Here is a 14,042-nt window from a genome sequence, read left to right as displayed (position 1 = left end):
ATGAAGTTGGTATTTATGATTAGAAGATGCATAATCAACATTTCAATAAGCTTAATCTTTTTACCTTTGTTCATATAATTAGTTTCTGCCATAATACTGGAATCTTTCTCGATATGACTTACAGGTTTACTGCTAATTTACTTCTTGCTAAAGTGATCACAAAAGTTTCCTCATAAGTGTTGTCTTTAAAAGCCCCACTAGTTAGACATAGTGAAAGCGGAAATAGTGAAAGCAATAGTGAAAGAGGAAAAAAAAAATATGTTGGGATCCAAACAACATCAGATGGTTAGAAGTACTTATTTTAAAATCTGAGTTGATCGTCACTTTTTTCTTAGTCATAGAGACATTATAAAGTTCCTTTATTGATAGAGACACTACTTTCTACTCAAAATGACAACAAATAGCCTAGGCCATCATCCTCATATTTATGAAACCACCTCTGCAGATGGTACGTGAAAGAGACTGTTCAGATTGCTAAGCCCTAGAGAAGATGGTAACATAGGAAAAAATTGGCACATTTAAAGTATCAAAATTTTGTACTTTGCCTACATGACATTCCTACATATAAAAAAAAATATTGTCCAGGTCATATGCATACATTTAAAGGATTAGATAGCTTATGAGATGAGAACAAAGGAAAATATCAGAAGGCTAAGAGGAAAGTTAACATAATGGTCCTTGAACCAGTTTGATTAGTATAAAGATGGTAGACAGCTATGCTAACTGAAAACAGTCAAAGATGAAATAGGTAAGATCTCGGTATATGAATGGATATAAGGAAAAATTAACTGCCCATCATGGATTGCCCAGAAAAATTCTCTCTAACAGTACAGAGTTCTCATCCTAGGCTCTTTCAGAAGTTAGAGGTATAATCCTTACTGGAGACAGGTCACTTAACATCCTTACAAAGTTAACAGACTATGGAGTATATCTATAAAACTACATACTCACATGCCATATTTTGGACCTAAAATTTCCTTGGTATAATGAATTCTTGATGATGAAACTTCCTCTACTCATACCAAGCACCACCTGCTCTGGAATTTTATAGTCTTGGAGCCTCAGGCACTGATAAGTTATGTGACTTTCTAAAAGTCACACAGCTATCATGTGTCAAAGGCAAGATTTGAACCCAGGTCCACCTGACTGATGATAGCTCTGTACCCACTACTGAACACTTGCACAATCACAGGATTATAACTTTCACTAATCATTGTTCTTCAATTAGGCTTATATGCCAAGATCTTTTGACCAAATCGAAATAAGGAGAAAGAAAAAAGATGAAAATAAATGATTATTTATAAAGCAGATTAGATAAACAGAGCAAAGCAAAAAACTATGTTATATAAAGTTCCTCAATACATTTAGACTGAAGAAGTGAATATAGTTAGCTATCAGCTACAGCTTTAGAGAATTGGAAATAACAGCCTAGCCACATCACTGAGTAATCACATTAAATTATGGGAAAATTACCTCTGAAAACAAAGTATTTTCAAGTAGAACAAACAAGTCGGTTGGACAAACGAAGGAGAAACTTTAAAAATAAATTATTTGAAAAAAGGTGTCACATATGCAACTTCATGACTTGAGCGTGCTTTGGAAGAGAACTCTCTCCATTGATTCTTGAAAAGATGATTTATCTCACACCATATACCAAGATAAGGTCAAAAGGGGTGCATCATTTGGAAAAGATGATTAACATTGGAAAGGATTATTGGAAAAGGCCTTATGTTTCCTTACCTAGAGAGTTTTACATAGGAAATAATTCTGAAACTGCCTGGGATAATTCAAATACATTACCTACCTACTTTTCAAACTATATTTAAATCATATCAAGAAGATGTAACATTGAAGAGAAAATGCAATTTATTCTCAGAATGACCCTTTGAATAATCCTTGGGGAAATCCAATGATCCTTTTTTTAGCTGAGGCCAAGAAAAGAAGGATTTAGCCATCTATATAAATGAGGTCATAAAACAAACCTTTGGAAAAAATATATAGATACAACTATGAACTACATGTTTTTCTTTTGGGACATGGAGGCAAGAGTACCGAGGTGTGCTTTATAATAAAGACTGACATGTAGAATCTTCAGAGACAAGTTCAGAGGAAATTCCAGAAGTCTTGTTCTTCTCCCCAGAGAGGAAGGACTAATAAAATTATTTTTCCCCTATTATTGGCTAGATAAATAGAAAGAGAGGTGGTTTGGGGGGCACTTGCTTTTAAAATTTTAGACTGATGCAATGAAGTCAGTTAACACAAAGGTTATGGTATTTCCTGCCTTAGTCATCTTGTCAAATGAGAGAGATCTGCCTGGTGAAGGCATAAGTGTTCTGCATGGGTGAGACTTAATGACAGACTTTATAACCTCTAAGGGCCCTTTCCAGGTCTACACATCTATGATTTAATGTGTTTTGCTCACTCCTCCCACTAAAACAGTACATGTCAGGTAATAATTGCCTATCTCAGTACATGTTGTCATAATGTGCACGACGCACAGGAAAATACCTCCAGGAAACTCAGTAGACAGATGTCTTGGTATGAATCAACATATAAGTCACAGAACCTTACAGGGGGACTTAACTAAAATATGGACTCCCAAACCAAAACAGTAAGAGTTCAGACTATCCCAGATTTAGGGCTAGAAGACAATTTAGATCTCATTTAGTCCAACCTTCCCATTTTGTGGATGGGGAAACTGGGGCCTAGAGAGGTTAAAATAACTAGAAGTATCTAGTGAAAAAGCTAGCATTTGAACCCAGGTCATCTTGACTCAAAATAGCATATGTTTTCCATGTCACCATGCGGCCTCATCATATTTATGCACAACATACAGCGTAAAGAAAGTATGGCATAGTATGAAAAAAGAATCCCTCTTCAAGACAAAAATGCAAGAATATTAACATGCAGATTTTTCATCATACAAATGTAAATTCTTGTATAAAATATAGCACATCAGTTGAATAGGTCATCTTGACCACAGTATTCATCACGTATTGACTAAACTTCTAGTGTTGATTATATCCATGCACAGCTAAGCCATTTAACATATAGGGACAATGTGACATTAAGGCCATAATCAAAGACTTTTCTGCTTAACCAAGCATAGCCACATCATTGAGTAATCACACTAAATTATGGGAAAATTATTTCTGAAAACACTTGATTGAAAACACTGAGTCACCTCTACATGGTGATGGTGAGAAAAGGAGTAGGGCATCTATGCAAGAATAGTAATAATAATGTAAGCTATGTTGTGAATTTCAAAGTGCTTTCCAGACATTTTTCTGGTATTATTAGTCAACATTTGTAAGCTAATAACTCATTCAGTAGAATCTAACATGGTAACCCTGGTCTGAGAGTTGATTTTTTTCCACTCTACAATCTACCTAACATAACAGCATACTAGGCCAATGACATATCAGGGTATTTGTCATTTTTCTGATAGTCAAACCAAAAACTTGGGACCTGAGATTCCAAGTGGTCTCATATTTGAAGCAATTTGTGGGAAAAACAAATGAGAAATTCTGAAGCCTCTTAAAAAGGTATCACCTTAAAACATTAAGAATTATTTCACTGACATGTTATTAGGTAGACTATGGTAAAGTAGTATATTGTGGATAACTTATATTTTCTACATGGGTCAGGACTCCAGGTAGGTTTCTGAGTTAAAGTTTTGATTCTGAAAACTAAGAAATTCTTTTCAGTATCTCAAACCTAAAATTATGCAGTAAACTAACCATTGAGTGTTGGAAAATATAACAGTTTGAATAATATGTATTTATAAAGAGGAGTCCAATGTAGGGGGGAAATATAGGGAAAGGCTAGACAGGATTTAATACCTTAGAGGATATATTTGGTCATTTGTGAGGTTCTGCAGCTTTAAGGGAACATGGAAATAATCTAGAACAACTTAAGATGTTGAAATATAGACCTCAGACCACAAATTTAATTTGCTTTTAGCTGTGGCAGGATGAAGATTACTAGCTTTCAAGATAGTCAGAAAGCAAATGTTCACCGGTAGCAGAAGTGTTAGATTCTATATACTATGAGATTTTTCTCTGAGGATTCATGAGTCAGGTTCTTTCACTTTCATGTTTTATTTGTCTATGAAATTCTATGATTATTTTTAATGAAAGGAATCCTCTGTATGGGGCATTCATGTGTGGAACATTCATCTTGGTAATTAGATTGGACACACAGTTTTGAAAGGAATCATTTCTTTGACCATTTTCAAAAATTTGCAAATCACAGTTGATAGTTTGTTTTTTTTTAAAACACATCAGGTTCAAATATTTTGTACTGGAGCACTACTTGAGGGATTTCTTTGCTATTGTTTGCGTATTTCTGTACAAGTTTGCTGTGTTATTCCTGATCCTGAGATCACTGCCTTTCCTATTCTTTCTCCTACTCTTCCTATTCTGACTACTAGCTGATGCTTATAAAGTACTACCATGTTGACAGTAATGCTTTCTCTACTTTTTCTCCTGTTAACATGAATTCAAGCACCCTCCACTAAAATTTAACTCAACAGGACAACCAATGCTAAAGTCATAATTATTTTTACTTAGTTATCACAATCATCAACTGACAATTTGGGGGCAAAGGGTGAGAGTCACTATAACTTTGTAAAATGATGTCATAATTTAATAATGCTCAAGGAATGTAATTAATCTCAATTACATATAAAGCAATTCTTTAAGGTGTTTCAAGATGTGGGTAAGAATTAGCATACTATTAAGACTGTCTCGATAATTATTTTAAAGGAAATTAATTTGTCTTTTTCTTTCCCCCCAATAGGAAGATTATTCAGATTGCGGTGGGGTTTCTGGATTGAACCCATCATTGTGGTCTATGATAGGAATCCAGTTTGCACTGCTTTGGCTGTTATCTGGCAGTAGATACTGCCAGTTATGACCTTATGAAACCAAAATCTGCATAACTGATCTCAAGACCCTGCCAAAACATGAGCCCTGTTTAATTACAAAAGGGTCATTTATTCAGACAGCAGAAAATCAGCTGTTCTCAAAACAACATGGTAAAACTCTATGTGAAAGACTCATTAGGCACCCACAGTGGCTGCATGTTGGAGTGTCAGACCCTTGAACTTGTGTGAATGCTGCATCATCTGTGCTGTCAAAGCAAAATCCTATGTGTACTTTACTGAAGAATCTGATATTTTGTTGCTGTTGGATCATTGATGACTTCATGTAAAAGGGCTCCTCCTTTAAAATGGCTTCTTGATCACATCAGTTCTCTATATTTTGACCTGAATGTCGACTCATTTTGCTCCCTTTTATTTTATCAAGATTTCCAGGAATCACTTTTATTTTGCTTTGATATTTGACTATTAAAGTTTGAATATCAGTTGCGTTAAAAACAAAATCAGAGATGAATTCTAAATGGCCAAATGATGTAAATATTAATATTGGCTAGTCTTTGTCAAAAGTTCACCATGAATGAAATGCCTTATGAAGATTGGCTTATTCTGCCAAAAATATATTTAAAAAATGGGTGACCAGCTAAGTTGGGGGGAGGGGGGAGTTAGTAGGTTTTAAACTGTTGGTTTAAGTATAACAACAATCAAATTACTAAAATAAAGGTGCTTGAGGGTTACCTGTTTTAGCCATCTAACATATCTTCTTGATAATTATCATCCCTTTAAAAAGAACAGTTCAAATTAATGTTCCCTCTGTTCACAGTACAGTTGTGAAATGCTAGCCAAATCTTTCAAAGTCCTCTAAGAGGTGGTAGGGGTGGTGGGTGGGATGGGAAAGGAAAAATCTTTTTTGTGATCATTGAACTTTGGCTACCAAGGGTATTTTGCATGATGCTGCTGCAATTTTTTTGTTGTTGATTTGTTTCTTTTCTACAGTTGTAGAGTGTAGTCTATTTTTAAGGTAACTGAGTGGTATTATTGTTAAGAGAAATTGAAATTTGCAGTTACAATACACTTAAATAATTTTACATGATCTGGTTAGATAAAGATATCTGAATATACTGTGAAAGGAAAATGTTGAAAGACTGGACTGCAGTGAGGAATATGGAGAAATGGAATTTTATACAGACTATTGCTTTTTGCCTGAAAACCTGTGTACAGATATTTTAAGTATATAAATCAGATTTGACATTTATTTTTAAAGAGCACATATATGTTCTAAATGAAGATTCATGCCAGGTTTCCTCTCTGTTCAATTAAATGTTAGCACCTGCAAGTTTTAAAAAGTTCTCTTGCTGTTTTTCATTAAAAATGGCCAGGTCAACTGAACAAAATTTCCACCCAGTTCAATGAGATATTACAGTAATCTGAACAGGAAATCTTGAATCTGTATGTATGCACATTAATACTTGATTGTGAATAATAAAGACTGCTTTTTTTATACAGTTTCATTGGTGAAACCAATTGGTGCAGGAAATCATGATATTGCACTATAGTATAGTATAGAGATAGAACAGTGTGCTTGTTTCTGGTTTTCAAAACTAAACAGTATTGTGAGAGAGAAATCAAATGTACAACTCTGGTGATCTATAATTTAGCTAAAAGCTACAACCTGCAAATGTTTATTATATAAAATGCATTAGTACATAAAAGCAAAAAAAAATACCATGCAAAATATCTGTATGTGTGTATACATATACATATATGTTTATATATATATATTAGAAAAGCATTTCTGTACAATGTTGTGTTGGGTTTTTTTTACAATCTCAAAATTTTACTGAAGTTGTCCAGCATGTTTGACTATCATATCACATATCAAAAAGCAAAACAAACCCCATGGCATGGCTTAAAAGTGGGGTTTTTTCTTTCCTTTTTTTTTTTTTGTTGCATCCAATACCATTTCTGGCTCTCCTATATACCCTTGGTTCCAATTGTGTCTCTTCCCTTATTTATTTATTTATTTATTATTTATTTATTTTTGAAAAAAAAGGGAAAATTTCCAGCTTTGGTTGTCGCAATTGAAATTAATTTATACTTCTAATTAATCATTTTAATAGTGGTGGGCCCATTTATACCTGAGTGTAACCATAAAGTTTTACCTTTCGACCTTAATGACAGCAATGCTGATTAAACACACACACACACACACACACACACACACACACACACACACACACACACACACACACACACCCTCACCACCACCACAAAAAAAAGGAAGTCCCACCAAAGTGAAAAGTATTTGGAATGTTATATTCTAGGTAGAGTTGATTATTCAAATGTTTTAAATATACTTTATGATTGACTCTAAAACCCTCAGGTAAAAGTAATTTGTTTTGCTATTTTATTTTCTTGTTTGGAGAATGTCAAAATCAAAATGCTAAACCAACATGCTTAAACTATTTAAGTTATTGAATCTTTGCTAAACTTTGTCAAGTCAGTGGCAAGTTTCAATGTTGGGAAATTATATCAAGGACTCCCCTAGATGATATATTTAAATAATAAATATTTAAATTATGTAATTACTTCCAACATAGAATACTCTCTTGAAAAACATTTTAAAATACCATTTTCAGTGAGTAATGGAATCTTTTTCATGCGATTCATTCTTATTGAACTAATTACAACTAAACTTGGTATCCTATTCCATTTCTATTGGCATAAAAACGTTTTAGTGCATGAACAGCTCATTTCTGTTAGGAAAAAAGTATATAATCTGTAAACCACATGCATGGTGATAAATTTCATAAGCAAAGTTCCTCTGACTGAAAAAAGTCCTTGTGACTGCTGTTAGTTTTAAATCTCCTAGCATACTTTTCTAAGGGGGAAAAAAACCCCATTCCTTCAAATTACAATGTGTGAAGTTGATATTTTCCTGTGAGTTTTGACTGTTGGCAATGATTTAATAGATATATACTATCAATATTTGTTTCCAAAGTATTTAAAAAACACCAAGAGATGAAGAAAAGCTTTGAATATATTTGATTTACACGTTAGTCATGCAACATCCTGTAGATTCTTCACTAAACCCAAATTAAAACAATTCCTTGCATTGGTGGTAAGTAATCAGTAAAGGATTTAACATTAATGGCTCCTTTCTAGTTTCTTCATTTGAACAACCAGCATTACTGCCAAAACACCAATCGTGGTCCATATTTGTAACAGGTTTTTAACATGACGTAGTCAGCAAGTTTGACTGAAGAGATTTTTAGGTCCTGGACTTATGAGATTTTAGTATGACCTTTTTCATGTTTCTAATGCTTGAGGCTTTATTGCTTAACTTGGAGAAAAAAAAAACACCACAGTGTTGCTGCCATTTGTAAGTTTTCCTATAATATTCCTTTTATTAACTCTAAACTGGCCTTACTGGATTCAAATAGGCAGTATCCCTTTTAAGTGACCTTTGCAACCCAAGTGTTACTTGCTGTTTGATGCTTTCAGTACGTTATAAATAACATTCAAACTTTTGTCCCCTTACACCAAAGCTTAACTTTTGTCTTAATATTAAATTTTTACCCATTGGTCCTGTGAGTTAAGAAGTTCAACTTGCTAGAATTATAGAGAACTGACATAGTGGGCCACTAGAGAATGTCTGTGATGCTTTTAAAAAGTATACTAGAAGGACTAGCACCCCAAGTTTGCTCCCACCTCCATATTCTAGTCAATGCCGAAATAAAGGCCAAGCTTTATTTTTACCCCAATATTAGAATGTTAGTATTGTTAATAGTCAGTGTACACTACTGTAAACAAAGACAAAAATGTCTGAAAGTCAAATCCAGAGTTCCAACAGCATTAACTTACTCTCAACAAGGACTTAGATTTGCATTGTTTCTTGTTCAAATAGTCATCTCAAACAAATTTCACTGAGGCTTAAGGAATATACTGTCTTGTTTAGATGCCAACTGAACTTACAATGTGACCTGACTAATCTGTCTTCTCTGTTGTGTTCTATGGAATGTCTGGATCATGCTTTGGGGGATGTTTTTATAGAAATGCTCAGTGTGCATCCGTTTAAAAAAAAAGGCGCGGGCTTGCTCTTGCTGGGCAACAGGCCTTTTCTCCCTTTTATTGTGTTCTCTCGACACTTTTGTGGAACTTGACAAGCCTGAAAAAAAAATTTTGTAAAAATTTGTATAATACTGTTATGAAAAGTTTATAATCCTAGAAAATGTTGTGTTAAATCTTGTGCAAAAAACAGTATATTCAGAATAAAAATTTATCATTTGAAACCACTATACAGCATGAATTCATTAATCATGTACATGATTTGTTGGGGGGAGATGGGGCTCTCATCTGGAGAGTATTGGACCACTGAAAGAGAGTACCATACTACAAAAGTACATAATACATACGGATATATACAGACATATCTATATGCACAGACATACACACACATATATAGTCACATAAATGTATTTATAGAAGCGTATATTATACACACACATGCATACATACATACACCTATGTGCATACAGTATCTTTGACAAGAAAACTCCAAATGTGGTCATGAAAAGTCAGACATGATGGAAAACAACTCAGCAACGAAATGCACACATACATACACCCTTTAGCACATACACGTGTACATATATGCTGGGGAAATCTCTACTTGTTTTACTCCTATTCCTCATATGTGTATATGGTAGCTCCAAATTTACTTATTAACACACTGAGCTGTGTTACGAAAAAGAAAAAGGCAGAAATCATGCGCCAGTGTTTTGTGGACCTCAAAAAAATTATGAACTGTAACTAATTTTAGAGTTTTAAGTAAAATTTTGCAGGTTCGGAAGTGTACACCTCAACAAAATTCCTCTGTAACACTCTCCTCCCCCAGTTCTATTTCATTTTTTTTCCAGATGTTTGTATGTATGTCTTCTTCCTAGAATAACAGTTTACACCTGTCCTTGCATTGTCCTCTAGAATATCACTGAGTTTGACACTTCCGATTCAGGTAATCTAAGCTTTCTTCTCTCTTGCTTCAGGGGGATTCCCAAGTAACAGCATTAGTGCCCTACACATAAACATAAACATCATTCTTAAAGGGCAATTAAAAGGTTCATCATCAGCATAACCATTATCATCATCACCATTATTATTATTTTCATAGTAGGCAGTCAAGAAGTTGTTGAACATGACTTAGAAACCTGGCACATAATTTCTGACCAAGGGATTTTAATAAATTTCCTAAGTCAAAACTGAAATAAGTCTAGGGCAAACACAGACTCCCTATTCTGCATTCTTCTCTGACTTTAAGGGATTCCTTTCTAATCTTTTCAGTATCTTCTGTCATTGTTTTGGTCCCAACCCCATTCATTTTTTTGGAAGCGGGGAACTTCTTGCTTCAACAATTACCCCTTCCCACTTAAATATTTCTGACTCTTACTCTCTACAGCCTTCTTCCACAATTTGCAAACATTCTCGAGTTTCAGTGTATCCATTTAAAAAAAAATACCTTTCTTTGATCATGCTACTTCCTGTACCCCAAGCTAGATAGTATCCATTCCATCTCCTTCCTCTCACAACAAAAAGTGGGCAGAATGCCTCACAAGCACTACCCCTCCCACCACCCACTCACCCAGTGAGTCCATCTCCTTCCCATCACAGTTACAAATTCACTATAGTATCACCAGTATCACCTACTAGCCAAATTTAATGTCTGTCTGTGTGTGTCTCTGTCTCTCACTCTCTCTGTCTTTCTCTCTTCAAAATTGCCCTTAAACTTTTATTTCTCCGTGGTTTTATGCTACTGATTAACTCCTCTTTGAAGCTTCTCCCATGATTCCATGTCACTTATAACAGCCTGTGTTGCCTACTCTTCAATTGCTTCCACTTCCATTCACTGGTTCCTTGTTTATTTTCTTCCTCTCACCTGATGAATATTGATGATGAATACTGGCATTCATCATTCTGGGCTAGGCCTGTCTTCCTGCATTTTCTCCATCAGGGTTTCAACTAGTACCTCTAGTAAAAAGACCCAGAAATGGCATCTACCCTTAACCCCTTTCTAGAGCCCCAGTACTGTATTTCCAACTGCTTACTGGCTGTATTACCAACTTTTTGCTGGTACCTCAGATTTAATATGTTTAAAACTGATTTGGCTCTATCTTGTGCCAGCCCTCCCCTAGCTTTTCCTTAAAACTGAATTTCCTATGTATGTTAGTTATCTACTTTCTCCTAGTCATACAAGTTCAGAATTTGAGTCATGTTTTCTCCTGCCTTATATGTATCAGATGCCACTTAAAATACCTCCCATAACCATCATGTCTTTTCCATTTCCACTATTATTTCAATCTTTTATTACCCCACACCTAGAGTAGTTCTAGGTTCCCTGGATTCAGTCTCTTCCCTCTCAAATACCTCCCACACACTGGGTCCTTGGAAGCTTCTTCAAGCATCATTTGGATCAATTCAGTCATTTCCCATTCAAAAACATGTAGTGTAAAGTAGAAACTCCTTAAAATGTCATTTCATGATCTCTACAATCTGTCGTCCATCCCACTCTTCCTCAATATAAGGTCGATACCTGAGCCCATTTGGATTGTCTGTGTATTACATACTTAACTTTCTTGCCTTGAAAATCCTGCTCTAAATGCTTAAGTGTGACACAGCAGTAGACTTGCAGCATTCTTTGAAGAAAGCTGCAGTCACTATTGTTTCCCTCCAAAGACCAGCCTAGCTAAACAGGGAGGCACAGAATTGGTAGCCTGGCCACTAGGTCACTGATGTGTTGGCTTTGACAACCCATACATAAACTCATGCTTTTCCTTGTCATATAAACAGTTAGTGCTTAATAAATGTTTATTGACTGACTTAGAATAGCTATCTAGGCTTTTAGAAATCCTCTTCATCCTTTAAGACAAAACAATTGCAACATTTTCCACAGGGCCTTTACTGCTTGATTTTGTCCAAGGTGGAAATCATACCTCATTCAACAGCCCTCCTACTGCATTTAGTTAACATCACTCACATAGATAGGTATGTTCTTGTATGCCTTTTCTCCCTCCTGTCATATAACTTCCCCAAATTCCTTACTAAAAAAAGTAGAGCTTCCTCTTCTCCTTATCTCCACTGAAAACCACCCTAAACATCATTTACCCTTCTGTCCTCTTTTATTCCACTTTCAGAGGCATTTTCAAATCTTTCTTCTTTCATATAGCTCCTGTGCAATGTTGTCCAGCCTTGTCAATTCCAACTGCACTTAGTATCTCATATAAGTCCTTTCTCTACTCCACACAGGTATGTCCTTAGTTCAGGCCCTCATCACTTCTTACCTGAATTATTGCAATAGCATCCTGAGGGGTCTCCCTGCAGTCTCACCCCATTATCAATCTATCCACAACATGGCTATCAAATTGATATTCCTGTGCCTGCCTAACACATCTAGGATCAAATATGAAACCTGCTATTTGGCTGGTAAGGCCTTTCAAAACTTGACCCCTTTCTACCAGTTCAGACTTCTCACACTTCTCCCTTCCAAGTACCTTAAAGATCCACTGCCCTTGGTGCTGTACTTCAAAAACTACATTTAGTCTTCCTACACTGTCTCGATTAATCTCAAAACCAAATTCCACAAGGAGTTTGGTCCTCCAATCGTGCGTGTGCACACCTACTCTCGAGAGCACACGCGCACACATACACACCCCTCACACTATTGCTTTTCTTTTGAATTTCTTTCTTCCTATCTTCTTTCTCCATCTTCCTCCTCCCCCCACTAAAAGTTGGGTCAAAAACAAACTCCTTCAGGGCTGCTAGGTGGCGCAGTGGATAGAGCACCGGCCCTGGAGTCAGGAGGACCTGAGTTCAAATGCGACCTCAGACACATAATACATCCTAGCTGTGTGACTCCAGGCAAGTCACTTAATCCCAATTGCCTCACTCAAAAAAAAAAAAAAACTTCTTCACAGGTGTGGCATGGGAGTATATGACTATGACAACACATTGTCTAAAAAATATCTAGAGATTTTTAATATACTATAAGCTAAATATAAGTCAATGGAGTGATAATGGCAGCCAGGAAAACTAATGGAATCTTAGGTCACATTAAAAGCTCTATTGGGTCCCAAATGAGGGAGGCAATATTCCCTCTGTCCTCTGTTTTAGTCAGATCATGTCTAGAATACTGTGTTACACAATAAGCCACATTTTAGGAAAGAATCTGACAAGCTAGAGAGCATTCAAAGCAGGATGATCGGAATGGTCAAGGGTCTCAAGAAAATGCAATATAGGCACTGATTGAAAAAAAAATTGGAATGTTTATGCAAGAGAAAAGAAAAGTGGAAATGTTATCTATTTCCTTTTTTATTATATTTTAAAATAAATTTGATACCTTTTGTTTTTACATCACTTTAATTTTCCACTGTATTCTTCCCTTTCTCCTACCTCTCAGAAGGCTATCCTATATAACAAAAATGTTTTCAAGAAGATAAAAAAAATCTACAAAATTGATCAATACACTTTTAAAAATCTTAAAATATATGCAATGTTCCACATTCATGGACCTCCCACATCTGCATACTACTGAGAGTAGATGTCTTCTCACATCTCTTCCTTGGGGCTTTCTACTTTTGTAGAATTGTTTTGTGGTTGTTCTTTCCATTTACCTACCTTGTAGTCATTGTGTATTTTTGTGGGGTGGAGTGAAAACCGATGCAGAATAAAATATGTTCACTTCGTGTCAGTTCATGTCTTTCCATGCTCTTTTATATTCATCATATTTATCATTTCTTACAAGAGAGTAATTTGCCATTACAATTACAACCTATTTAGCTGTTACCCAATGGAAGGTCATATGCTTTGTTTCCAGTCTTTTCTTACCACAAAATGTGCTGCTATGGATCTTTTGGTTTATATGGTATTTTTTTGGTATTTTTTTTTTAATCAATGGCCTCCTTGGAGTATGTGCCTAGTAGCAGAATCTCTGCATCAGTGGGTGGGGACAGTTTAGCAACTTAATTTCCATAATTCCCAATTGCTTTTCTGGTACTCCATCTTAAGTATCTATAGGGATGTCTTATGGAAAAGAAATAGACTTGTCCTATTTGTCTCCACAGGTCACTACCAGAAGCAGTGGGTTAAAGTAAAATGAAGTGGTTAGACCAGA

The 14,042-nt window shown here is 35.4% G+C and overlaps 1 protein-coding gene across 4 annotated transcripts in view; it reads left to right on the top strand.

Moving 5' to 3' along the window:
* Positions 1–9,174, top strand: part of CACNA2D1 (calcium voltage-gated channel auxiliary subunit alpha2delta 1) — a 665,577-nt gene extending 656,403 nt beyond the window's left edge. For all 4 annotated transcript variants that reach the window (XM_020984466.2, XM_020984468.2, XM_020984467.2 and 1 more), the window contains one exon: positions 4,801–9,174. In XM_020984466.2, coding sequence (XP_020840125.1) covers positions 4,801–4,917 — 117 coding nt within the window. In that variant the 3' untranslated portion in view covers positions 4,918–9,174. The remainder of the gene's footprint in view (positions 1–4,800) is intronic.
* The last annotated feature ends 4,868 nt before the right edge of the window (positions 9,175–14,042 follow it).

Source organism: Phascolarctos cinereus, unplaced genomic scaffold (assembly GCF_003287225.1).
Source record: "Phascolarctos cinereus isolate Bilbo 61053 unplaced genomic scaffold, phaCin_HiC Scaffold_1;HRSCAF=81, whole genome shotgun sequence".
Lineage (NCBI taxonomy): Eukaryota > Metazoa > Chordata > Mammalia > Diprotodontia > Phascolarctidae > Phascolarctos > Phascolarctos cinereus.
This window is presented reverse-complemented; position numbering and strand designations above follow the sequence as displayed.